This window comes from Dasypus novemcinctus, chromosome 19 (assembly GCF_030445035.2).
Source record: "Dasypus novemcinctus isolate mDasNov1 chromosome 19, mDasNov1.1.hap2, whole genome shotgun sequence".
Lineage (NCBI taxonomy): Eukaryota > Metazoa > Chordata > Mammalia > Cingulata > Dasypodidae > Dasypus > Dasypus novemcinctus.
In genome coordinates, this window is record NC_080691.1 from 82,853,756 (window position 1) to 82,878,737 (window position 24,982).

General features: G+C 64.4%; 1 protein-coding gene across 1 annotated transcript in view; it reads left to right on the forward strand.

Moving 5' to 3' along the window:
* BTBD2 (BTB domain containing 2) overlaps positions 1 to 23,009 on the forward strand; it is a 35,511-nt gene extending 12,502 nt beyond the window's left edge. The window contains 8 exon segments of the mRNA XM_058282147.2: positions 11,951 to 12,070; positions 17,424 to 17,580; positions 20,334 to 20,439; positions 20,642 to 20,839; positions 21,661 to 21,853; positions 21,971 to 22,058; positions 22,163 to 22,309; positions 22,704 to 23,009. Coding sequence (XP_058138130.1) covers positions 11,951 to 12,070; positions 17,424 to 17,580; positions 20,334 to 20,439; positions 20,642 to 20,839; positions 21,661 to 21,853; positions 21,971 to 22,058; positions 22,163 to 22,309; positions 22,704 to 22,865 — 1,171 coding nt within the window. The 3' untranslated portion in view covers positions 22,866 to 23,009.
* Positions 23,010 to 24,982: the final 1,973 nt, after the last annotated feature.

Here is a 24,982-nt window from a genome sequence, read left to right on the forward strand (position 1 = left end):
GGCCTTTGCGGGTTTTCTACATAGTTTCATTCATCTGTGAGTAAGAGTAGCTTCACTTTGTCCTTTCTAGTTGGCATCTTTTTTTTTTTTTTTTTTTAAGATTTATATATTTATTCCCCCCCATTGTTTCTGCACTCATGGTCTGCTCTGTGTCCACTTGCTGTGTGCTCTCTGTGTCTGCTCGTCTTCTCCAGGAGGTACTGGGAACCAAACCCAGGACTTCCCATGTGGTAGGTGGGAGCTCATTCGCCTGAACCACATCTGCTTCCCTTGGCATCCTTTTGTTTATTTATTTTATTTTTTATTTTTAAAAAGATTTATTTATTTACTTTTTCTGTTTTAATTTCTCTTTCCCCCTACCCCATTGTCTGCTCTCTCTGTCCATTCGCTGTGTGTTCTTCTGTGTCCGCTTATATTCTTGTCAGCAGCACCCGGAATCTGTGTCTCTCTCTGTTGCGTTATCTTGTTGCATCAGCTCTCCGTGTGTGTGGCACCACTCCTGGGCAGGCTGCGCTTTTCTTCACACAGGGTGGCTCTCTTGCGGGCCACACTCCTTGCACATGGGGCTCCCCTACGCGAGGGACACCCCTGTGTGGCACGGCGCTCCTTGCGCATGGGCCAGCTCCACATGGGTCAGGAGACCCGGGGTTTGAGCCCTGGACCCCCCATGTGGTAGGCAGACGCTCCATCCATTGAGCCAAATCCGCTTCCCTGCCTTTCATTTATTTTTTTGACAGTTGCTCTGGCTAGAACTTCAGTACGATGTGGAGTGCCGTGGTGGCAGCGGGCTTTCCGCCTCTTCCCTGCTGGGGGGTCGTTCTTCTTCTGTTGAGCGTGCCGTTGGCAGCAGGCTTGCCTATGCACCCTTGCTCGGTGAGGAAGCTTCCTTCTATTCCTGTGTTTCTAAGTGATTTTATCAAGAGGGTGAGCTGGACTTCTGCATCACCTGGGATGATCAGGTGTTCTTTTCTTTTGTTCTGGTAATGTGGTGCACTGCTCTGATTTTTTTGTGCTGTACCACCCTTGAGCTCCTGGATAAATCCCACTTGATTGTGGTGTATTATCCTGTTGATGTACAGTTGGATTCGGTTTGCTCGTATTTCATCGAGAATTCTTGCGTCTATGTTCCTAAGGGAATTTGGTCTTTAATTTTCTTTCCTTGTGATATTTCCACCTGGCTTTGCTGTTGGGGTTATGACTAGCCTTATGAGTGAATTAGTAAGCCTCCAGGTTTGTTTTTTGTTTTTTTTTTAATTGTATGCTTTTATTATTTTTAAAATATATTTTTAATTTATTTTTAAGAGATACATAGTTCACAAAATGTTACGTTAAAAAATATAGGAGGGGCGGCGAACTTGGCCCAGTGGTTAGGGCGTCCGCCTACCACATGGGAGGTCCGCAGTTCAAACCCCAGGCCTCCTTGACCCGTGTGGAGCTGGCCCATGTGCAGTGCTGATGAGCGCAAGGAGTGCTGTGCCACGCAGGGGTGTCCCCCACGCAGGGGAGCCCCATGCGCAAGGAGCATGCCCCGTAAGGAGAGCCGCCCAGCGCGAAACAAAGTTCAGCCTGCCCAGGAATGGCGCCGCACACAAGGAGAGCTGACACAGCAAGATGATGCAACAAAAAGAAACACAGATTCCCTTGCCGCTGACAACAACAGAAGCAGACAAAGAAACAAGACACAGCAAATAGACACAGAGAACAGACAACCGGGGTGGGGGTGGAGGGGAGAGAAATAAATAAGTAAATCTTTAAAAAATATATATAGGAGGTTCCCCATGCCCCACTCCCTACACCCCCCACTTTTCCCACATCGACAGCGTCTTTCATTGGGGTGGGAAGGTCTTCGTTTTTTTGGAAGAGTTTGAGCACCAGTCGTGTTGATTCTTCTTTGATTGGTAAAACCCAGCAGTGACACTGGCCGAGGGCTGTGCTTTAGCGGCAGGTTTTTGATGACTGAATCTCTTCCCTTGTCATTGGACTGTTGCGACGTTCTGTTTCTTCTTCAGGCAGTTTAGGTAGTTTGCATGTTTCCAGGAATTTGTGCATTTCATCACAGTTGTCTAACTAACTTGTAGCATACAACTGTTTGTATTAACCTCTTTTTTAAAAAAAAATTTATGTATTTCTCCCCCTACTCTCGTTGTCTGCTCCTGTGTCCATTCACTGTGTGTTCTGTGTCTGCTTGTCTTGTCTTTAGGTGGCACTGGGAACTGATTCTTGGACCTTCCGGAGTGGAGAGAGGCGCTCAATCTCTTGTGCTACCTCAGCTCCCTGGTCTGCTGCGTCTCTTATTGTGTCTCCTCTGTGTCTCTTTTTGTTGCGTCACCTTGCTGCGCCAACTTTCTGCTCAGGCCAGCTCGCCTTCACCAGGAGGCCCTGGGAATCGAGCCCTTGACCTCCCATACGGTGGACAGCAGCCCAGTCCCTTGAGCCACGTCCGCTTCCCTATCTTAACCTCTACAGTTCTTATTTCTGAGGGGTCAGTAGTGATGCCCCCCTTTCATTTTTGGTTTTTATTTTTTGTGTCCTCTTTTATTCTTTGTCAGTTTAGATAAAGGTTTTTGGTTTTTTTATTGTCTCAACTTTTGATCCTCTTGGTTCTGTTTTTCTTTCCTGTTCCTTATTTCAGTTATCTCCATGTAATTTTTATTTCCTTCTGCTCACTTGCATGTAGTTTGCTCTTTTTTTTGATCCTCCAGTTGTGAGGTTAGGTCTCTGATTTGAGATCCTTCTTCATTTTTAATGTACGCATTTAGAGCTAAATTTCCCCTCTCAACACTGCCTTTGTGCATAAGTTTTTGTTCCTAATTTCCTTTGTGAATTTTCTTTGACCTGTTGATTGTTTGTTTTGTTAATTTCGATGTATTTGTGAATTTTCTAGTTCTTCTGTGTTTCATTTCCAGCTTCGCTCCATTGTGAAATGAAGGAAAATACTTCATCTGGTTTCGGTCTTTATTTAGACGCTTTTGTGACCACTTAGCCTGTCCTGCAGGATGGTCGGGGGCCCTAGAGAGGAAAGCGCTCTGCTCTGCCGGGCGACGTGCTCCATGCGTGCTTGTCAGGTTTAGTTGCTTTAGAGCAGGGGTTCTTCACCTTCTTTCCCGTGACCCCTTTGCCAGTCAGGTGAAAACCACGGGCCCCTTACCAAGTCCACGCCAGCCTGTGAGTGGTTTAATAAGCACGTCACACCCGCACCAGCGCGTCCCCTCGAAATAGTGTTTTTTTGGCTTTCAGTTCAAGCTCCTCGAGCCCTGGCTCACGTGTCCTTCAGGTCTTCTGCGTCCTCACTGCCCTTCTCTCCATTGCTGAAGTGGTGGGTTGGAGCCTGCAGCAGCTGATACTGTTTATGAATTCCAGAAGGAGAAAATGGATTATATTTGGGCACTGGTCTTTTCCTCTGGAATTAGATTGGAGTGGCTTCAGAGCTTTCACTTTGACTTGATTAAATAGTGACGAAGGCTTTGCTTGGGCCACGTCAGTAAGACGGCGCATCCCTGCCCCCTTGGTGGGTGGGGCTCGCCGAGAAACCCCGCGGCAGAGAAGGGAGGCTGGGGTTTTGAGCTGGAGCCCGGGAAGTCAACACACAGGAGAGAACACAGAGAACAGAGACGGCTCCCCCGAGAGCAGAGGCGCCGGGGGGAGGCGCGCCTGCAGCTGGCCTGGTGGAGCCGCCCCGGGGAGGGATGCCAGCCTAGAGAGCCTGGTGGCCGCCAGCCTAGAGAGCCTGGTGGCCCCCAGCCGAGCTGGGACGGCGCCGGGAGCAGGGGGCCTGCCCCTGCAGAGCCGGCAGCCGTCCTGCTCCACCACGGCCAGCGGGCTGGTGAGGAAGTGCCTCACGCCTCACGGCCTGCCTCCTGGAGGCATCTGCCCACGTGAGCCCCCTCTAAAAGCCACCTGGAGGCGTCTGCCCACATGAGCCCCCTCTAAAAGCCCCCTGGAGGCGTCTGCCCACGTAAGCCCCCTCTAAAAGCCACCTGGAGGCGTCTGCCCACGTAAGCCCCCTCTAAGCCACCTGGAGGCGTCTGCCCACGTGAGCCCCCTCTAAAAGCCACCTGGAGGCGTCTGCCCACATGAGCCCCCTCTAAAAGCCCCCTGGAGGCGTCTGCCCACGTAAGCCCCCTCTAAAAGCCACCTGGAGGCGTCTGCCCACGTAAGCCCCCTCTAAAAGCCACCTGGAGGCGTCTGCCCACGTGAGCCCCCTCTAAAAGCCACCTGGAGGCGTCTGCCCACGTGAGCCCCCTCTAAAAGCCACCTGGAGGCGTCTGCCCACGTGAGCCCCCTCTAAAAGCCACCTGGAGGCGTCTGCCCACGTAAGCCCCCTCTAAAAGCCAGCAGAGCCCAGGTGCTTAGCAGCAGTGCCCTTTGGCTGACCGACACGGCCTCCTACTTCTAATGTAGATCTGTCTGTCTCGCCCTTCAGAGCTGCCGATATTTGCTTCATCCGGTCTCGTTAAGTGCCCGTACATTTATAAGTGTCAGGTCTGGCTGAATTGACACCAGTGTCCGTGTGGACGCCTTCGTGCCCTGCGATAGGCTTTGACTTGCTACTTTACCTGGTGTTCGTGCAGTCGCCCCGGCTCTCTTTTGGTTCCTATTTGTGTGGAGTATTTTTTTTTCACCCTTTCACTCCTAACCTGCTTGTGTCTTTTGTGCTCGCCTGTTGATGGCCACTGGGGTTGTTTCCGTCTTTTGGCTATTGTGATTAGTGCCACATCGGCGTGTAAATGTCTGTTCGAGTCCCTGCCTTCAGTTCCTTTGTGTTTCTGTGCAGAACTGGGATTGCCAGTTTCTACCGTCATTCTATAGTTAATTTTCTGAGGAACCCCCAAACTACTTTCTGCAGGGGCTGCACCATTTTACCTTCCCTCCAAAATGTGCGCGTTTTGCTGCTTCTCCACATCCTCCCCAACACTTGTTACTTCCCGTTTTTACGAGAACAGCCGTGCCACCTGGGGCAGCTGCCCGGCCGGCCCACGGCGCTCTTTGGCAAATCTTCCCACGGACGCGTCTCTTGGCCTCCACCTGCCGTGACTCTGGTCCGGCCAGAGCCACGATGGGCAGCGGGCTCTGTCGCTGCGAGAACCCCCTGCGCCCCCGCGCCCCGCCTCTCCCCAGGGCGGAGGGCGCCTGCCCCCTCGGTCAGTGCCATCCAGGCCGCGCGCCTCGGCGGTGGGGCTGGGGCCGTCCCGGGCGCAGTGGGTAGTAACTCACGGTTTTCCTTTCGGCCTCTTGGTCTCTCTGTCCCTCGCCCCCTGGCCTGCAGAGCCCCATGGCAACCCCCTCGGGCAGCTTTTTGCCCTTCTTCTGTTTGTGGAAGGCTTGAGCCCTGTCTGCCTATTCCAGCACCATCTGCCCTGAAGTCTCTTCCGTATGAAATAAAAAAAAAATTTTTTTTTAATTTTGTTTAGGAGGTACCAGGCATTGAACCTGGGATCTCACACCTGGGAAGCAGGAGCTCAGCCACTGAGCTCCACCAGCTCTCCTGTGATTTTGATGATTAATTTCCATTTCTGCAAAGAAGTCTCTTGGCATTTTCATTGGATTGTATTGAATCTGCATTTCCCTTTGAGTACAATTGTCATCTCCCCCCACCCCGAGATGACTCCCTCATCGCTCTGCTTGTTTTTGTTTGTTGTCTGCTTGTTGTATCCTCTTGTTGTATCTGCTCATCTTCTTTAGGAGGCACCAGGAACCAAACCCACGGGAACCGTGTGGGAGGCAGGTACCCAACGACTTGAACCACACTCCCAGCTCATTTGTCTGCTCGTTGCGTCTGATCGTTTTCTTCAGGAGACACGAGGAACTGAACCCAGGACCTTTCCTGTGGAGGAGGCGCCCAACTGCTTGAGCCACACCTGCTCCCCGACTTCTTAACAATCTTTAATCTTTCATCCTGTGGACGTGGAGTGTCATTCCATTTATCTAGGTCTCCTTCAGTTTCCTTCAGCGATGGTTTGTAGTTTGCCATGTCGAAGTCCTTTATGTCGCTGGCTGATTTACTCCCAGATGGCTGGTTCTTTTCGTTGTTACTGTAAGTGGGTTTTCTCCCTTGGTTTCCTTTTCGAATTACTTTAATGCCTAGAAACACCACTGGTTTTTGTGTGTTGATCTTGTCCCCACCACTTATTAGCACTAGCAGCCTTGCGGCTGATTTTTCTGGATTTTCTGTATACGGGGTGTACTAGTCAGGGTTCTCTAAGGAAACAGGATCAACAGGAGATTTCTGTCAATAGTATGCGGTTCTCTAAGAGTCTCTCCCACAGCCGTGGGGATGCACAAGTCCAGGTTCCGCAGGCAGGCGCAACCAGGGGCTGCAGTGAACGTCCAGTGAAGGCTCTTGATGAGTTTGGGGAGACGTTGGCTGCCCAAAGACAGGCTGGGAAATTCTAGACTCACGTCCCCTTCTAAGGCATTCAGCTGATTGGCTAAAGCGCCACTCACTGCTGACGGCAGTCTCCCTGACGGGTGTAACTGTGACTTACCACTGCAGGAGAGCCCGTGGGGACTAAGTCCATCGTGCCCTCCTGTTACAGCCAGCCCCGTGCCTGCTCGACCACACAGCGGGGCACGAGTCCCTGGCCGCTGCCACAGCCTGACCCCCACACGGGTGTTTTCCTCTCCTGGGCGCTCGGCCCCCCGGGAGGGGACTTCCTGCCCTCCGTCACTCTGCGCACCCCGGGCCGCCCTCTCTGTTCTTAGCAGGTTTTCCTCCCAGCGGCTCTGGCTGCTCGGGTCTCCCCCCGCCCAGGGCACCCCTTCCCCGCCAGCCTTCAGCCCTGCAGCTTCCTGCCTCTGGTCACCTCCGCATCGAGGTCTTGCACCCTGGCGATGTAGCCGGGGTCAGCGCTGAAGGGGCCGGGCTCTGTGCCCTCGCTCGAGCGCATGGGCACTGGGCCTCGCCCGCCTCGCCCGCCCGTTCCGCGGCGTCTGTCCACGGGGCCCCTTTGCGTAACGGCTCCTCTACCTGGCGCCAGCTCTCAGGCCCCGTGACCGTGCACAGGGTTCTGGCGGGCAGGCCCAGGCATGGCCTCCCCCGTTGTTGGTGGCATCTTCTCTCGGGTCCAGGCTCGCGGAGTCTCCAGCTGTCCTTGTCCTCCACAGTTCCTGCTGAGCGAGTGGAAGTGAGGGGACTTGCCCTTGAGCCTCGCAGCCTCTGAGGGCAGCCTGCTGCCGGCCCTCACGCAGCCATCCCAAAGCCTCCGCCTCCGTGGCCTCCTTTGTGAAGACAGCCTTCTTCCAGCCGTGGCCTTCTTCCAGGGCTTCGAATGTGTCACGTCAGTGCCTTCTTGCCTCCGTGGTTTCTGATGAGAAACCGTCATTTTCTTTAACCGGAAAGTTGTAGGTTCACAGAAAAGTTGTAGGTTCACAGCGTTCTCGTGTCCACCCCAGCCCGTGTTGCCACTGTGCATCTCTATGGTTGGGGAAAGAGCAGTTATAATTGTGCTGCTAACGGTAGTCCACGGGTTTGTGTGACACAGGCTGGTGTGTATGTTTTTAAGTTTTTATGGTGGTGACGAAGATATAGCCTGTAATTTCCCCTCTAACCACATTCCGCCATGTAATGCAGCGCTGCTCGTGACGCTCACGGCGTTGAGCCGCCACCGTCCCTCAGTGTGGCTTTCCCGTCCCCGCAGGCAGAACGCGGCACCCTTCACGCTCGCCCCCCTGCCCCGCCCCAGCCCCTGGTCGCCCTCCTCCGGTTCTGACTATGAATTGCTCATTCTGCTCATTTCATATCCGCGCCATCGTACCGTACCTGGCCTGTTGTGTCTGGCTTGTTTGACTGCACCTGATGTTAAGGTGCATCCGTGTTGTCACGTGAGTCAAGCTCGATTCCCGTCAGGGCTGCGTGCTATTCCGCCTCCGACAGGCCTGCCTGGATGGCTCCTTCATCTCCGCAGTTGTGGGCAGGGCCGCTGTGACCTGGTGTGCGAATATCTGTTTAATCCCCTGCTTGGGTTTCTTCTGGGTGTGAACCTCGACGTGGGATTGCCACGTCACGTGGTCGTCCTTCACAGCGCTCGACTTGCCGGGGAACGCCGCACCGCCCTCCACGGAGGCCGCGCCCTTCTGCCTCCCCCCGTGGTGGCCGCGCGTGCCTCCACGTCCTCGCCAGCACGTCACTTTTTGTTTACCGAATAGTGGACATTTTAGTGGGTGTGGGATAGTATTTCGTTGTGGTTTTTTGGTTTTTACTTTTTTTATAGTTTCTTTTTTTCTTCTTTCTTTCTTTGTGGTTTTGATTTTTATTTCCCTAATTGGCAAATGATGTTGAGCAAATTTCACTTGCTTTTTTTGGCCATCTGTATATCTTCTTTGAAGAAATGTCTTTTCAACTCTGTTGCCCATTTTTTAATTGGGGTCTTTGTCTTTTAGTTGTAAAGTTGTAGGATTTATTTGTATGTAATGGATGTTTAACTCTTTTTTTTTCTTTATTTTGTACATTTAATAATTGAAAATATAAGCAATTAAAAAAATAGAAAACAATTGAATAAAAACATTTCTCAAGTAAATGTACTTCATGCATCTAAATTTTTTTTGAATCATACAATTTGTTCCATAACAAATTTGGTTCTTAGCAACACAGTCACACAGTATTTGTCCTTCTGTGTCTGGCTTTCACGCACCATAACGTCCTCCAGGTTCATCCATGTTGCCGTGTGCTTCAGGACTTGTTTCTTCTTACAGCTGCGTAATACCCCAGTGTGTGAGTACACCACAGTTTGTGTATCCGTCCGTCGGTTGATGGAACCTGGGTTGTTCCCATCTTTTGGTGGTCATGAATGGTGCCGCTGTGAACATCGGTGTGCAGATGCCCGTCCATGTCACTGCTCTCAGCTCTTCTGGGCAAGAAGCCAGCAGGGATACTGCAGGGTCACGTGGCGAGTCTGTTCAACTTTCAAGGAAGGATTTTTAACTCTTCTCAGTCATGGGGATTCCAAATAATTTCTCCCATTCTGTAAGTTGTATTTTACTTTCATGAGAAAGTCCTTTGATGCACAAAAGTTTTTAGTTTTGATGAGGCCCCATTTACCTATTTTGTTGGCTGCTAGTGCTCTGGGTGTAAAGTCCTAGAAACTGCTGCTTACACAGGCCCTGGAGACGCTTCCCTGGGTTTTCTTCCAGGAGTTTTACAGTTCTGGCTCTCACGTTTACACCCGTGATCCAGTCTGCGCTCGTGTTTGTGTACGGTGTGAGGCAAGGCTCCCCCTTCCATCTTCTGCAAACGTTCGTATGGTTTCCCCAGCACCGTCTTGAAGACACTCCCCCGAGTGGCCTTGGCACCAGGGCCAGAGCCCAGTTGGCCGGTGGGGGGTGGGCTCGCGTCTGAGCACAGCTCTCTCCCTTCATGTCCGTACGTCTCTCCTTGCGTCCATTCCTCCTGGGTGTTTTGTTTTGTTTTTAGGAGGTACGGGGGACTGAACTCTGGACCTCCCATGTGGTAGGCGGACACTCTATCAGTTGAGCCAAATCTGCTTCCCTGTGTCTTTTCTTGTTGCGTCATCTCTCCGCGCGGGCCAGCACCTCGTGGGGTCAGCTCTCCGCGCGGGCCAGCACCTCGTGGGGTCAGCTCTCCGCGCGGGCCAGCACCTCGTGGGGTCAGCTCTCCGCGCGGGCCAGCACCTCGTGGGGTCAGCTCTCCGCGCGGGCCAGCACCTCGTGGGGTCAGCTCTCCGCGCGGGCCAGCACCTCGTGGGGTCAGCTCTCCGCGCGGGCCAGCACCTCGTGGGGTCAGCTCTCCGCGCGGGCCAGCACCTCGTGGGGTCAGCTCTCCGCGCGGGCCAGCACCTCGTGGGGTCAGCTCTCCGCGCGGGCCAGCACCTCGTGGAGTCAGCTCTCCGCGCGGGCCAGCACCTCATGGGGTCAGCTCTCCCTGTGGGCCAGCACCTCGTGGGGTCAGCTCTCCCTGCGGGCCAGCACCTCGTGGGGTCAGCTCTCCGCGTGGGCCAGCACCTCGTGGGGGTCAGCTCTCCGCGTGGGTCAGCACCTCGTGGGGTCAGCTCTCCGCGTGCGCCAGCACCTCGTGGGGTCAGCTCTCCGCGTGCGCCAGCACCTCGTGGGGGTCAGCTCTCCCTGTGGGCCAGCACCTCGTGGGGTCAGCTCTCCGCGCGGGCCAGCACCTCGTGGGGGTCAGCTCTCCGCGTGCGCCAGCACCTCGTGGGGTCAGCTCTCCGCGTGGGTCAGCACCTCGTGGGGATCAGCTCTCCCTGTGGGCCAGCACCTCGTGGGGATCAGCTCTCCCTGTGGGCCAGCACCTCGTGGGGTCAGCTCTCCGCGTGCGCCAGCACCTCGTGGGGTCAGCTCTCCCTGTGGGCCACACCTCGTGGGGTCAGCTCTCCGCGTGCGCCAGCACCTCGTGGGGTCAGCTCTCCGCGCGGGCCAGCACCTCGTGGGGTCAGCTCTCCGCGTGGGCCAGCACCTCGTGGGGTCAGCTCTCCGCGCGGGCCAGCACCTCGTGGGGTCAGCTCTCCCTGTGGGCCAGCACCTCGTGGGGTCAGTTCTCCGCGCGGGCCAGCACCTCGTGGGGTCAGCTCTCCGCGCGGGCCAGCACCTCGTGGGGTCAGCTCTCCCTGTGGGCCAGCACCTCGTGGGGTCAGCTCTCCGCGCGGGCCAGCACCTCGTGGGGTCAGCTCTCCCTGTGGGCCAGCACCTCGTGGGGTCAGCTCTCCGCGCGGGCCAGCACCTCGTGGGGTCAGCTCTCCCTGCGGGCCAGCACCTCGTGGGGTCAGCTCTCCGCGCGGGCCAGCACCTCGTGGGGTCAGCTCTCCCTGTGGGCCAGCACCTCGTGGGGTCAGCTCTCCGCGCGGGCCAGCACCTCGTGGGGTCAGCTCTCCCTGTGGGCCAGCACCTCGTGGGGTCAGCTCTCCCTGCGGGCCAGCACCTCGTGGGGTCAGCTCTCCGCGTGCGCCAGCACCTCGTGGGGGTCAGCTCTCCCTGTGGGCCAGCACCTCGTGGGGGTCAGCTCTCCGCGTGGGTCAGCACCTCGTGGGGTCAGCTCTCCGCGTGCGCCAGCACCTCGTGGGGTCAGCTCTCCGCGTGCGCCAGCACCTCGTGGGGGTCAGCTCTCCCTGTGGGCCAGCACCTCGTGGGGTCAGCTCTCCGCGCGGGCCAGCACCTCGTGGGGTCAGCTCTCCGCGCGGGCCAGCACCTCGTGGGGTCAGCTCTCCCTGTGGGCCAGCACCTCGTGGGGTCAGCTCTCCCTGCGGGCCAGCACCTCGTGGGGTCAGCTCTCCGCGCGGGCCAGCACCTCGTGGGGTCAGCTCTCCGCGCGGGCCAGCACCTCGTGGGGTCAGCTCTCCGCGCGGGCCAGCACCTCGTGGGGTCAGCTCTCCGCGCGGGCCAGCACCTCGTGGGGTCAGCTCTCCGCGCGGGCCAGCACCTCGTGGGGTCAGCTCTCCGCGCGGGCCAGCACCTCGTGGGGTCAGCTCTCCGCGCGGGCCAGCACCTCGTGGGGTCAGCTCTCCGCGCGGGCCAGCACCTCGTGGGGTCAGCTCTCCGCGCGGGCCACACCTCGTGGGGTCAGCTCTCCATGAATTGAACCAGGGGCCTCCCCCGTGGTAGGCGGGAGCCCAATCACTTGAGCCACACCCACCTGGAGCGGGGTGCTGGCCTCCCAGCAGCTTCCGGGAGCACCCCCGCTCCAGTGTTTGGGGCTGCGCAGGCCCCTGGCCGTGCTTCCAGATGCCTCCCGAGTGCCTGCCTGGCCGTGGCTTCGTCTCCCAGGAGGTGGCAGTGGGTGGTCTCCACTCATGTGGTGGGCCCAGCTTCTCTGGTGTGCGGCGTCACCTTCTCCCCCTCGAGGCCTGTCTCTGGAAGCCCCGGGGTGCTCTGGGCAGCCCCCCCCCTCGGGAGGGGGCTGGCGTGGGGGGTCCCAGGGCAGAAGGGTCCCCTCCTGAGTGGGGTGGGGGCAGGGGGCTGAGGGGCTGACCAGACCTGCACCCTGCAGGTTCGTGCTGGCCGTGGGCAGTGCCGTCTTTGATGCCATGTTCAACGGGGGGATGGCCACGACGTCCACGGAGATCGAGCTGCCCGACGTGGAGCCCGCTGCCTTCCTGGCGCTGCTCAAGTGAGCGGGGGCGGGGGCGGGGGGGGCGGGCGGTGGAGGGGCGGGGCCTGGGCCGGGCGGGGTGGGGTCGGGGGGGGCCGGTCGGTGGCGGGGCGGGGCGGGGCCCGGGGCGGGGCCTGGGGCGGGCCTGGCCTGGCCCCTCTGGACGGGCTGCCCCTGGCCTGTCCTAAGCGTGTTTTCTGGGACTCGGGGGTGGCCCACGGCGCCGAGCCAGGCCCTTCTGCCCGCGCCCGCCGGGGCGGCTCCGCGGCGGCCCCCTCCCCTCCTGTCGCGGCGGCGCCCCGGTGCCCACGGTTCGCCGGGTTAAAGTCCGCACCTGACGGCTCGAGTCCGCCCCCAGGTGGCGCAGGCACACCACTGCGCCCTAGAACCCCCAGCACCCCGCAACAGCCCCCAGCACCCCGCAACAGCCCCCCGCGCCTGCGGAGGCGCCCGGCCGGCGCCACCTGCTCCGTGGATCTGCGCGCCCTGGACGCCGCCGGCGGGGAGCCGCCAGGGTCCCCGTGGTGCCGCGTGGGTGGGGCCCCTCGCGTGTCGTTTATTTTAAACGTGGTGAAACGTTCACAACAGAAGGCCTCTAACCCGTCAGTGGCCGGCGCGCTGACCAGCCGTGCCCCCCCTCCGTCTCGTCCCCCAGCCCAGCCCGCGCCCCCAGCGCAGCCCCCTCCCCCGTCAGCGCTGCCCACCCCCTGCCCCGGAACCTGCTCCTCCCAAGTGTGTTGCGTCAGGAGTCACGCCACTGGCCGTGTGCCCAGCTTCCGCCCCGCGGCGTCTTGGGGCTCGCGTAGCCTCCTGCATCGCGTTTCTTTTTAGGGCTGAGCCATGCCCCGATGTCAGCTGACCCCATGTTGCTCAGTTCCCCGCTGGGGGACCCTGAGTGGCCGCTCTGGCCACAGTGGACGTGGGCGGGCAGGTGTCTGCCCGAGTCCACCTCCCCGTTCCTGGCGTCTCGGGTCTTGGGGGCCCTGTGGTCAGCTTCCGAGGGCGCTGGGCTGTTTGGTTGTCCCTTAGCCCAGGCTCACGGCGAGGGACAGACTGATTAGGACCTCGCACAGTGCCAAGAACAAGGGGCGGGCTCTGACGCTGCCGCCAGCAGCAGGGGTGAGCCTGGGGGGCGGGTCCCCAGCCTCGCTGCTGCAACCCACGCAGAAGCCCCCATGCGCCCCTGCCCCACCTCCCTCTCGGCGCCCGGGGGCCTCTCCCTGCCGGGGTGGCACGCTGGGCTTGGACACACTGCCCTTGAACTCGGCTGCATCTGCTAACTCTTCCCGCACACACGCTCGCCGGGCCGTTGTCAGACCAGGCCGGCTCACCTGGAGGGCCGGACGGCGTGTCTCTCCCCCGTCAGTCCTGGCTGCCCCCATCCGCGAATGAACGGGGTGGCTGCATGCTAATAAAACTTTATTTAAGGAAATGGGTGTGGCTCAGGAGATAGGGCCCTCCCTACCACCTGGGAGGTCCCTGGTTCAGATCCCGGTGCCTCCTAAGGAGGACAGCGCGCTGGCGCGACGGGCAGGCGCAGCGAGTTGACACAAGAGACACAGGAAGGAAAAACAGAAGGAGCGACTCAACAAAGCAGGGAGCAGAGGTTCCCGGTGCCTCCTAAGGTCGGCACACTGGCGCAGCAAGATGACGCAAGCAGAGGCGTGGGGAGGAAAAGCATAATGAGGGACCCAACAAGGCAGGGAGCAGGGGCAGCTCCAGCTATCAGGCGCCTCCCTCCCACATCGGAGGTCCCGGGTTCAGCTCCCAGTGCCTCCTAAAGAAACAAGATGAGCAGACACAGCAAGTGCAAAACAGCAATGGGGTGGGGAGAGAGAGAGAAAATAAATCTTAAAAGACTGAAAGGAATTACAAATTTAAAAAACAACTTTATTAATTTAAGATTTATTTTTTATTTATTTCTCTCCCCTTCCCTCCCCCCACCCCTAGTTGTCTGCTCTCTGTCCATTTGCTGTGTGTTCTTCTGTGACTGCTTTTATCCTTATCAGCGGCACCGGGAATCTGTTTCTTTGTTGCATCATCTTGCTGTGTCAGCTCTCCGCGTGTGCAGCGCCACCCTGGGCAGGCTGCGCTTTCTTTGGCGCTGGGCGGCTCTCCTTACGGGTGCACTCCTTGCGCGTGGGGCTCCCCTATGCTGGGACACCCCCACTCCTTGTGCGCACCAGCACTGCGCGTGGGCAGCTGCACACGGGTCAGGAGGCCCGGGGTTTGAACTGCGGACCTCCCAGGTGGTGGGCGGACGCCCTATCAGGGGAGCCAAATCCGCTTCCCAAACAACTTTATTTGAAACACTAGTGGGCAGGTGGGCCCGAGGGCACCAGCCGCCTTTGCCTTGCCTAAAGGTGGGTGCAGGCCCCGGCCTCCCCTCCCGCTCTCCCCCTTACCCTCCCAAAAGGCCCCGCCGTCTGATGGCTCACCCCTGCGGCGCCGGGGCTTGGCCGTGCGGCGTCTGGGCTGACCCTGAGGCGTGATGTCGCTGGCTGGCGGGCGTGATGTCGCTGGCTGGCGGGCGGGTGTTGGGGCGTCCTGGGCGCTGGGGGCGGAGCTGCGCCCTGGGCTCCTCCATGTCGTGACGATCCCCAGGCGTGGCCCATGGCCCCGCCACGCAGGAAACCTCGACATGCTCCCGGCGGGAAGCAGTCGCCGTGCGCCTGCCCCGGGTTTGCGCGCGGCGCCCCGAGGTCTGGCTTCCAGGGGAAGGCAGGGGTCTGTGCAGTCCTCCCAGCCGTGCGCCCCTCGGGACGGTCCCCTCCCCGCTGGCCGGGCTCCGGGACTCTGTGCACAAGCGCTGGGCGTGGCCGCCCCCGCCGGGCCTGCGCCTCCCGGCTCGGGCGCACCTGCGGCCGCGGCACTCCCGGCTCTCTGAGAAGGGCCTGGGGCCTGCGAGGGGGCAGGCCCCCCGGAACGCCTCGGCGGCTGCCCCTCACCCTGGACGTGGCCCGGCTGCTCGGCGGGCGCCGCCGTCGGGGCCCCTGCGCTGCCCTCCGGGGTCGGCGGCAGGAGCCGGGCGGCACCCGGGTGCGCCAGGGCAGGGCGGCCCTCGGGGCTGCGTCGTCCTGCCCTTCCTCCGCCTGCGGCCGCCCGCGCACCCAGGAGCTGTCCGGCTGCGTCCTGGGCTCCCGGGCGAAGGCGGCGGACATCGCGCCCCACACGCCCAGGCCTGCGCACCGCCCCGGGGACGGGGCTCCACGCCTCGCGCCCCGGTGCATCCGGCACGCCCGGCAGCGCGGCGCCAGCTGAGATATCCGCCTGCCCGGGAGCGCCCCCCCAGCCCCCTCGTCTGCCTGCCCACGCGGCCCCCGCAGCCTCCCGCGGCGCGCGGCTCTCTGGCTCCCCTCCACCACCTCGGCGCTCCCACCACCCAGTGTCCCCTGTGGCCACCAAGCTGTCACCTGGCTGGTGTCCTGCCGAGGGTGCGGGGGGCTGGGCAGCTGCAGGGGAGCAGGGCTGCGGGGCTGGGGGGCCGCAGGTCTCTTCTGTGGCCTCGTCCTGGCTGTGGTGTGGCCTCGCTGGGTGGGCTGGGTGCCCCCCCACCAAGAGGGCCTGGCTCCTCCCCCACGGGCATCGCTGGAACCCCACAAGGCCCAGGGCTGCCCCTGGGGGTGGCTGGAGCCGTCTCCCTCCGAGCACCCGAGCCTGTGGGCCCCACCAGGCCCCGTAAGAGGCGCTTCCTCGCCAGTCAGCGGCCACGTGGTGACCAAGGTGGCGGCAACGTCTGCGGGCCCAGCCTTCCTCTTCCTCCTCAGGCTCCACGGCCCCAGCTGCTCCCCTTCCGGCTGCTCCCTTCCCAGCTCCTCCCCACCCCAGCTGCTCCCTTCCCGGCTGCTCCCCTTTCCGGCTGCTCCCCTTCCCGGCTGCTCCCTTCCCAGCTCCTCCCCACCCCAGCTGCTCCCTTCCCGGCTGCTCCCCTTTCTGGCTGCTCCCCTTTCCAGCTGCTCCCCTTCCCGGCTACTCCCTTCCCTGCTGCTCCCTTCCCCGGCTACTCCCTTCCCGGCTACTCCCTTCCCGGCTGCTCCCCTTTCCGGCTGCTCCCCTTTCCGGCTGCTCCCCTTTCCGGCTGCTCCCCTTTCCGGCTGCTCCCTTTCCCGGCTGCTCCCCTTCCCGGCTGCTCCCCTTCCCGGCTGCTCCCCTTCCCGGCTGCTCCCTTCCCGGCTGCTCCCTTTCCGGCTGCTCCCCTTTCCGGCTGCTCCCTTCCCGGCTGCTCCCTTCCCGGCTGCTCCCTTCCCGGCTGCTCCCCTTCCCGGCTGCTCCCCTTCCCGGCTGCTCCCCTTCCCGGCTGCTCCCTTCCCGGCTGCTCCCCTTTCTGGCTGCTCTCCTTCCCGGCTGCTCCCCTTCCCGGCTGCTCCCTTCCCGGCTGCTCCCCTTTCCGGCTGCTCCCTTCCAGGCTGCTCCCTTCCCGCTGCGGGCTGACTCAGGGCTCGCCCTCTGCGGGGCTCACCCTCTCCGCGGCTCTGCTCCCTCCATGAGGCCAGCTGGGGCCTCTCAGGCGCTCTCCGCTCTCCCCAGGCGCCCCTGCTGCGTCCGGGGCGCCTGTCTCTGCTCCCGTGTGGTCACTTCCCAGGGCTCCAGCTCAAAACTCCCGCCATCTCCTCGGCCATGTGGTTTCTCCAGGACCCCCTACCCCGGGGCGGGACTCAGCGTTCTGCTGCCGTGGTCCTATCAGTCATTTAGTCAGGCTAGAGAGACCCCTGAACCCGGCACTGTACCCTGCCCCGAGCAGGGGGCCACACGCAGCCCCTGGGGCTGTTGCTGGAGCTCACAAGCAACGCCAGCGCCCGCGCCTGCTTCTGCTCTTAGCCCCTCCTCCCCGCCGCCCCCCCACGCTCAGCCCCCTCCTCCCCGCCGCCCCCCCACGCTCAGCCCCCTCGCTCACAGCCCCCTCCTCCCCGCCGCCCCCCACGCTCGGCCCCCTCGCTCACAGCCCCCTCCTCCCCGCCGCCCCCCCACGCTCAGCCCCCTCCTCCCCGCCGCCCCCCCACGCTCAGCCCCCTCGCTCACAGCCCCCTCCTCCCCGCCGCCCCCCCCACGCTCAGCCCCCTCTTCCCCGCCGCCCCCCACGCTCACAGCCCCCTCCTCCCCGCCGCCCCCCACGCTCACAGCTCCTTCCTCTCTGCTGCCCTCTGCCTCCGCTCGCAGCCCCCTTCTCTCTGCTGCCCCCCGCCTCCACTCAGCCCATCCTCTCTGCTGCCCCCCCACGCTCGCAGCCCCCCTCTTGGTTCCTCGTCTTGCAACGACAGGCTCGTGGACCTCATCAGGTGCTCCACAGCTCTGGCCGGGGCCCACACGGCCGCCTGGGGGGACTCTGGCTGGCTCTGCGGCCCCCGCCCCACGGCCCTCCCATCTCCCGCAGGTTCCTCTACTCGGACGAGGTCCAGATCGGCCCCGAGACGGTCATGACGACCCTGTACACAGCCAAGAAGTACGCCGTGCCCGCCCTGGAGGCGCACTGCGTGGAGTTCCTCAAGAAGAACCTGCGCGCCGACAACGCCTTCATGCTGCTCACGCAGGTGTGCGGGCGGGCAGGGGCAGGAGGGGGCAGGGAGGGCCGGGAGGGGCATGGGGGCAGGGAGGGGGCACGGGGGCAGGGAGGGGGCAGGAGGGGGCAGGGAGGGCCGGGAGGGGCTGGGTGGGGGCAGGAGGGGGCACGGGGGGCAGGGAGGGCCGGGAGGGGCTGGGTGGGGGCAGGAGGGGCATGGGGGCAGGAGGGGGCACGGAGGGCAGGGAGGGGCCAGGAAGGCTGGGGGCGCCGGGGGCCGCTGGCGGGCACAGGCTCGGGCTGCCCCGGAGTGGATGTTGGTCTTTGTGTGCTTTTCCCCGTCCGTTTCTGTGCGGGTTTTGTGTGGTTGTGGTGATTTGATAAAATTGGCCACTTCAGCGCTCTCCTGGGGCCCTGGTCACCCCCGGGCGTCCCTGTCCTGCACGCAGCCGCCTTCTGCCTCCTGCTCGGCTTCGCTGCTCCTGGCTCTGCCCCTTCTGCGGGAATAGGCACTGTTAACGTCTCTAGGGGCCGCCGTGCTGCCGCGTGCACCGCCCTCGTCCCAGCGGGGGGCTCCTGTGCCATTGAGTGTGACACCCTCGTCCCAGCGGGGGGCTCCTGTGCCATAGGGGATGCACTTTTCTCTCCGCTCGCCCTTTGCTGCGCTGGATGGAGTCGTGTGGGTGTGGGCCGCTTCCCGCCCTCAGCCTCTGGGGTCTCTTCCTAGGAGCGGAATTGCCGGGCCCCGGGGGACTCATGCCTGGCTTTCCGAGGAACCGCCAGAGCGTCGCCCACAGTGCGTTCCCCGGGCTCCCCGTCTCCCCCGCCTCGCCGCCTTCTCCCCGTCCCCCGCCTCGCCGCCCTCTCCTCGGCTCCCCGTCTCCCCCGCCTCTCCGCCTTCTCCTGGGCTCCCTGTCTCCCCCCCACCTCGCCGCCTTCTCCCCGGCTCCCTGTCTCCCCAGGCCTCACCACCTTCTCCCCGGCTCCCCAGGCCTCACCACCTTCTCCCCGTCTCCCCAGGCCTCGCCGCCTTCTCCCGGGCTCCCTGTCTCCCCAGGCCTCGCCGCCTTCTCCCGGGCTCCCCGTCTCCCCCGCCTTGCCGCCTTCTCCCGGGCTCCCCGTCTCCCCAGGCCTCACCGCCTTCTCCCGGGCTCCCCGTCTCCCCAGGCCTCGCCGCCTTCTCCCGGGCTCCCCGTCTCCCCAGGCCTCGCCGCCTTCTCCCGGGCTCCCCGTCTCCCCAGGCCTCGCCGCCTTCTCCCGGGCTCCCCGTCTCCCCAGGCCTCGCCGCCTTCTCCCGGGCTCCCCATCTCCCCCGTCTCCCCCCGCCTCGCCGCCTTCTCCCCGGCTCCCCACGGTCCTTCCACCTTCTTGGCTTTTAGCAGGAGCCGTCCTGGTGGCCGTGGCGTGGTGTCTCGTGGAGGCCAATCGCGCTTCCCCTCCTGAGCTTGGCCATCTGCTTGTCCACTTTGGAGACCCGCCCGTGGCCTCTTGGCGGCGGGTTGTAATTCTTTGTTCTGGAACGTGGCTGGCAGCTCCCCTCTCCCTGCTGTAGGTTTTCTGTACTTTCCTGCTTTGCGCCCCCGTACCCGGAAATTGTTCATTCCATGAGGTCAGGCGAACTCGCTGCTCAGGCTTTGGGGTCATGGCTGCGTCCGCCACCAGCTGCCCGCCCGACAGCAGCTCCCGCCTTCCTGAGCTTCGCAGCGTTAGTGCTTATGTCCGGGGCACCGATGGTCCTGCGCTGAGCCTCTCTGGTTCGGTGGCCCTCTACGGCCGGGCTCCACGGGCCCCTTGTGGTTCCGCGTGAGCTGGAGGGCCGGCCTTTTCGTCTCTGCAGACAGGAGGGTGCTGGGTTTGCGGGTGCTGCGGCAGGTCAGCGGCGGCGTCTTGTGGTGCACGGGCACAGGCACCTGTCGGGGTCTTTCACGTTTGGGTGGGTTCGGGCGCCCCCAGGGCTGGTGCTCCCAGGTAGCCTGTCCCCTCAGGTGCTCTCTAGATGGAGGTGTTTCTTGAGCCCTTAGGCAGTGCCCCTGCCGTCTTCTGGAAACGGCTGCCCTTGAGTGCTGGTGCCTGCCGTGGGCGGTGTGTGTGGCTTGTGCGCTGGGACGGGTGGGTCTCGTGGGTGCCTTCAGCCAGCAGGTCCGAGGGCGGGGGTCCAGTTGCTGTGCATTCTCCCGGGTGGAAGGGCCTGTTGCACGGCCCCTCCCTGGGCAGGACGTGGGAGGGCGGCCCTCAGCGCAGGCCTCGCCCGGCGGGGGGCATCAGCTTCCGGGGCACTTGGCAGCCTCAGGTCCCGGCGGGAGGCTGTGTGGGGCCGAAGCCCGGGGGCTGGGGCCGTGTGGGCGGAGGGCGGGACCCACGATGCCCTGGAGCCCCGCCCACGGGCCCTTCCCCTCCCCTCCGCGGAGCCCCGCCCCTCGAGCCCCGTGCACCACCCACCGAGCCCTGGCGCCGCGCCTGCCCACGCAGCCCCTCCCCACCCGCGGAGCCCCGCCCCCCGCGGAGCCCCGCCCCCGCGGAGCCCCGCCCCCCGCGGAGCCCGGCACCCGCCCCCCGCGGAGCCCCGGCTCTCCACGGAGCCCCGCCCCCGTGAAGCCCCGCCCCTCCGCGGAGCCCCTCCCCACCCGCGGAGCCCCGCCCCCCGCGGAGCCCGGCGCCCGCCCACCGAGCCCCGCCCCCGCGGCGCCGCGCCCGCCCACGCAGCCCCACCCCTCCGCGGAGCCCCGCCCCCGTGAAGCCCCGCCCCCGCGGCGCCGCGCCCCGCCCACGCAGCCCCTCCCGCAGGCGCGCCTCTTCGACGAGCCGCAGCTGGCCAGCCTGTGCCTGGAGAACATCGACAAGAACACGGCGGACGCCATCACCGCCGAGGGCTTCACCGACATCGACCTGGGTAACGCCGCGGGCCTGGGCTGTACCCCCCTGCCGCCCCTCCCGGCCGCGCCCCCGCATCACCCCCTCGGGCCGTACCCACCCCCCGGGGGCGCCCTCCCTGGGCCTCAGTGCACGGGGCCGCGCCCGGGTGGGCTCCCAGCGGGCCGGGAGGGGCGCCCCGGCCCGCGCCCTCACGCGCCTTCTCGCACCCCCGCCCGCAGACACGCTGGTGGCTGTGCTGGAGCGCGACTCGCTGGGCGTGCGCGAGGTGCGGCTCTTCAGCGCCGTGGTGCGCTGGGCCGAGGCCGAGTGCCAGCGGCAGCAGCTGCCCGCCACGCCCGAGAACAAGCGCCAGGTGCTGGGCCGCGCGCTGGCGCTCATCCGCTTCCCGCTCATGACCGTGGAGGAGTTCGCGGCAGGTGGGCGCCCCCACGCCGCGCCCCTGGGTCCCTCCGTGCGGGAACGTCCCGAGGCGAGTGCAGCCAGGCGCTGAGCCCAGGCCCTGCCGCCGTGGCCACGCGTTGGTGTGAGCAGGTCGTGGACACGGGCCGGCCCCCCCCGCCCCGCGCCCCGCGCCCCCCTGCCGGCCATGAGCGGCCTCACTGCCTCGCCCCGAGGGTCCTGGACGGGGCGCTGCGGGCGGAACCCCGTGGACGCACCCTCCTGACGTGGGTCCTGGTGGGGAGCGCGGAGCCCCGGCTGGACTAGAGGGTCCCGGTCAGGCGAGGGGGGGGTGACGTGGGCGTGGGGGGGGGGAGGGGGCGTGGGCGAGGCCGGGGCGGCAGGTGCCACCCGCCGGGTCCCAGGGCTGCGGTCCCGCCACCAGGCTGGGGGTGTGGCCTGCAGGAGCCCCGCCTCCGGGGCCACCCCACCCCGCCTTTTCCCAGGCTCTGCCATGTCCGGCCGGCGCCCTGGGGTGGGCCTCGGACTCAGGCCCCAGGTCCTCCAGGGTCGGGGCTTGGTCGAGGTGGTGTCAGCCCAACGGGGCCAGACGCCCAGGGCTCCTTCCAGAAGGCCCGACTGGCCGGGGGCGCGCCGAGGAGGGGGCTGCGGCTTGGTGGCATCCACAGCCGGCTCTGCCCCGTGCGGCCGTCATCGAGGGCCCGGGGTGTCCGCGCGTGCAAATCAAGGCATCTGCGCCGGCCCGGGCAGGGGGCCGCGGCCCTGGGTCTATGCAAAGTCCCTGCGGTGCCCGCGCGGGCCGGAGCTCGGCCTCCCCTGACGGCGCCCCCGCCCGCAGGCCCCGCGCAGTCGGGCATCCTGGTGGACCGCGAGGTGGTCAGCCTCTTCCTGCACTTCACCGTCAACCCCAAGCCGCGCGTGGACTTCATCGACCGGCCGCGCTGCTGCCTGCGCGGGAAGGAGTGCAGCATCAACCGCTTCCAGCAGGTGGAGAGCCGCTGGGGCTACAGCGGCACCAGCGACCGCATCAGGTGCGCCCTGCGGCGGGGGCTGTGGGCGGCGCCCCGGCAGCAGGGGCCGGGGTCGTGCTTGGCCCCCTCGCCCTATGGGGACAGCCGCCCCGCCCTGAGCCCCGGCCCTGCCCGCAGGTTCTCGGTCAACAAGCGCATCTTCGTGGTGGGCTTTGGGCTCTACGGGTCCATCCACGGCCCCACCGACTACCAGGTCAACATCCAGGTACCGCGGGCGCCCCGGGCACCTGCCCCGTCCCCCGGGCGGGCGGGGGTCACGGGCGGGCAGCGGCAGGGGCTGCGGGCCCGGGTCAGCGCGCGCCCCCGCAGGTGATCCACACGGACAGCAACACCGTCCTGGGCCAGAACGACACGGGCTTCAGCTGCGACGGCTCAGCCAGCACCTTCCGCGTCATGTTCAAGGAGCCGGTGGAGGTGCTGCCCAACGTCAACTACACGGCCTGCGCCACGCTAAAGGTGCGCCCGGCCCGCCCAGGCCCGGGACCCAGGACTTGACCCCCAGCCCCCCGCAGGCCCCGCCCATTGCCTGACACCCCCCCGGCCCTGACACATCCCCAGCCTCGCCCCAGCCCAGGATCCAGGACCTGACCCCCAGCCCCGCGCAGGCCCCGCCCATTGCCTGACACCCCCCCCCCCGGCCCTGACACATCCCCAGCCTCGCCCCAGCCCAGGACCCAGGACCTGACCCCCAGCCCCGCGCAGGCCCCGCCCATTGCCTGACACACCCCCCAGGCCCCGACACACCCCCGGCCCTGACCCCCCCCTCCGGGATCCAACCCAGGCCCTGACCCCGCCCTCGGGCCCTGCCCCCCCCCGCCGCTTCCCCGCCACTGACGCCCCGCCCCCGCAGGGCCCCGACTCCCACTACGGCACCAAGGGCCTGCGCAAGGTGACGCACGAGTCGCCCACGACGGGCGCCAAGACGTGCTTCGCCTTCTGCTACGCGGCGGGCAACAACAACGGCACGTCGGTGGAGGACGGGCAGATCCCCGAGGTCATCTTCTACACCTAGCGGCTGCGCGCCCCGCGCGCCTGGAGGCCAAGGGTGCCAACCTGGGGGTGCCGCCCTGCCAGGACCCCGGGCGCCGGCCCCGGCCCCCGCCGTGCCAGGCCGCCCCCAGCCCCGCCTGCCGGCCGTGCCCGGGGCCTGCGCGGGGGCGTGCTCAGACGGCGCCTCTCGTCCCCGGCCAGCGCGGGCACCCGCAGGGGCTCAGCCTCCGCCCGCACGTGGGGGAAGGGCCTGGGGCGCCGGGGCACCCACCCTCCGCGCGCCCCGCAGCCGCGACCGCTCCCCTCCGCCGGCCCCGGCGCCGCGCCCATGACGCCTCCTGTGGAACCCGCGCCCCCTGCACCCCGCGCCCCGTCCCCGAGTGTTTTTTTAATAAAGGAAAGAAACGACGTCGCGGGCTGCTTCCTGCCAGGGGCCCCCACGCGGCACAGGGGGGCGCCGCCGGACCTCGGGCGGTGCTGGCGCCGCGGGACGCACCTCCGTCCCTCCCCCGCCCCCGGCAGGTGACTCGTGGGCCCCGCGTGCAGGGTGGGCGGCGCCCAGGGGCCTCTGCGTGGTTTTCTGAAGGGGGGTAGCGCGGCGGGGGCGGGAGCTGGGGCATGGGTGCGCTCGTGGCCAGTGGGCAGCAGGCTTCGTGGCAGGGGGCGGGGCACTCAGGGCCTCGTGGCGGGAGAGGGCCTATAGGGAGAGGCGGGCCTGGGGGCGGAAGGGAGGCGGCGCCCCGGGGCCAGAAGCGCAGATCCCGCGTGGGGGTGGGGGGGGATGGGCGCCAGGAGTCCGGGGCCGCTGCCCCCACAACGGCGGGGGATGTGCCCAGGCTCCAGCCGCCACCCAGACTGCGGGAGCGCCCGGCGGGTGGTCGGCGGCCCGCCCTGGCCTCCCTGGCTCGGGGTCCAGGCCCGCCTGCCGCCTGCTCTGCCCACCGCACGCTGGCTGGGCCCCCACTGGGGCTGTCGAGGCTGCGCCCACAGGGGCGGCCTGGACGCGTGGTGGCCGAGGGCGCCCACCGTGCTCTTGTGGGTGCAGCAGCTGCTCGAGGCCGGAGACCCCAGCCGGGCTGAGACGCTGAGGTGAAACGTGGGGGGACATCTGGAGAGAAGAGCCGGCGCAGCGTGGGGGGGTGCTCAGGTCTGGGTGCAAGGGTCCTCCCAGGAGACGCGGCGCAGCCCGCAGGGCGCCCAGCCAGGAGGCGCGGGACCCATGAGGGGCGGCTTGTGCGGAGAGCAGCACAGGGGCGACGGGGCAGGAAGGTGGGGGGCCGGAAGTAGCTTCACCACGAGGCTTGGAGTTGAACAGAGGCGGGCGGAGGCGTGTCGACCCGGGTTGGGGAAGCCCCGGCGGGCAGAGGGAACACAATGGCCTGGCCTGAGAAGGGCCCTCGGGCCAAAGCAGCCCTAAGGCCGGGCCGGGCAGGGAGAACAGGCGTGAGGGGAGGGGTCCATCAGGGGAAGGCGCCCCCACCCCGCTTTTCCTGGGGACGTTCTCCTAGTGCTGGTGAAGGGGAGCAGGGCAGGGGAAAAAGCAGTCTCGCGGGCTGAAAAGACAGGACTCAGTTTATGCCTGGGGCTGGAGGGGACATTTTTCTGCCAAAGAGCCCTGAATTTGGCCCCCCCTAAAGTGCACGTGTGCAGAGCAAGATTCCCATAAATGCAGCTGAAAACAGCTGCTGGGGGCGGAACAGCAGAGAAGCGAGCTTGGGCCAAGGCCAGCGCCAGGCCCCAGCAGGGGGGTGCCCGGGCGCTTGATTCAAGACGCAGGAAGGGCCTGCCACGGAGCCAGCGCCAAGCTCAGCCCGCTGGGCTGAGGACAACGGGGACCCTCTAACAAGGTCTACAAGGAAGACTTGAGGAGCAAGGGGCGCTGCTGTCACTCCGTCTCCTGCCAAAAGGAAGACAGCCCTCTGTGGAGGAGAGCAGCACAAGCCTCTGCTCTTCGTAGTTCAGTGCTCAGCCACCATGCACAGATCAAAAAGCGCGCTGAAAAAGATGAGAAAGCAAAAGGAAATAGAATATAGTAACAGACCCACAGGTAATCCAGATATTGTAATTATCTGGGAATTTTAAAATAACTATTCAAGACATGAGAAGAAAAAATGGACAAAATAGATGAAATGATGGAGA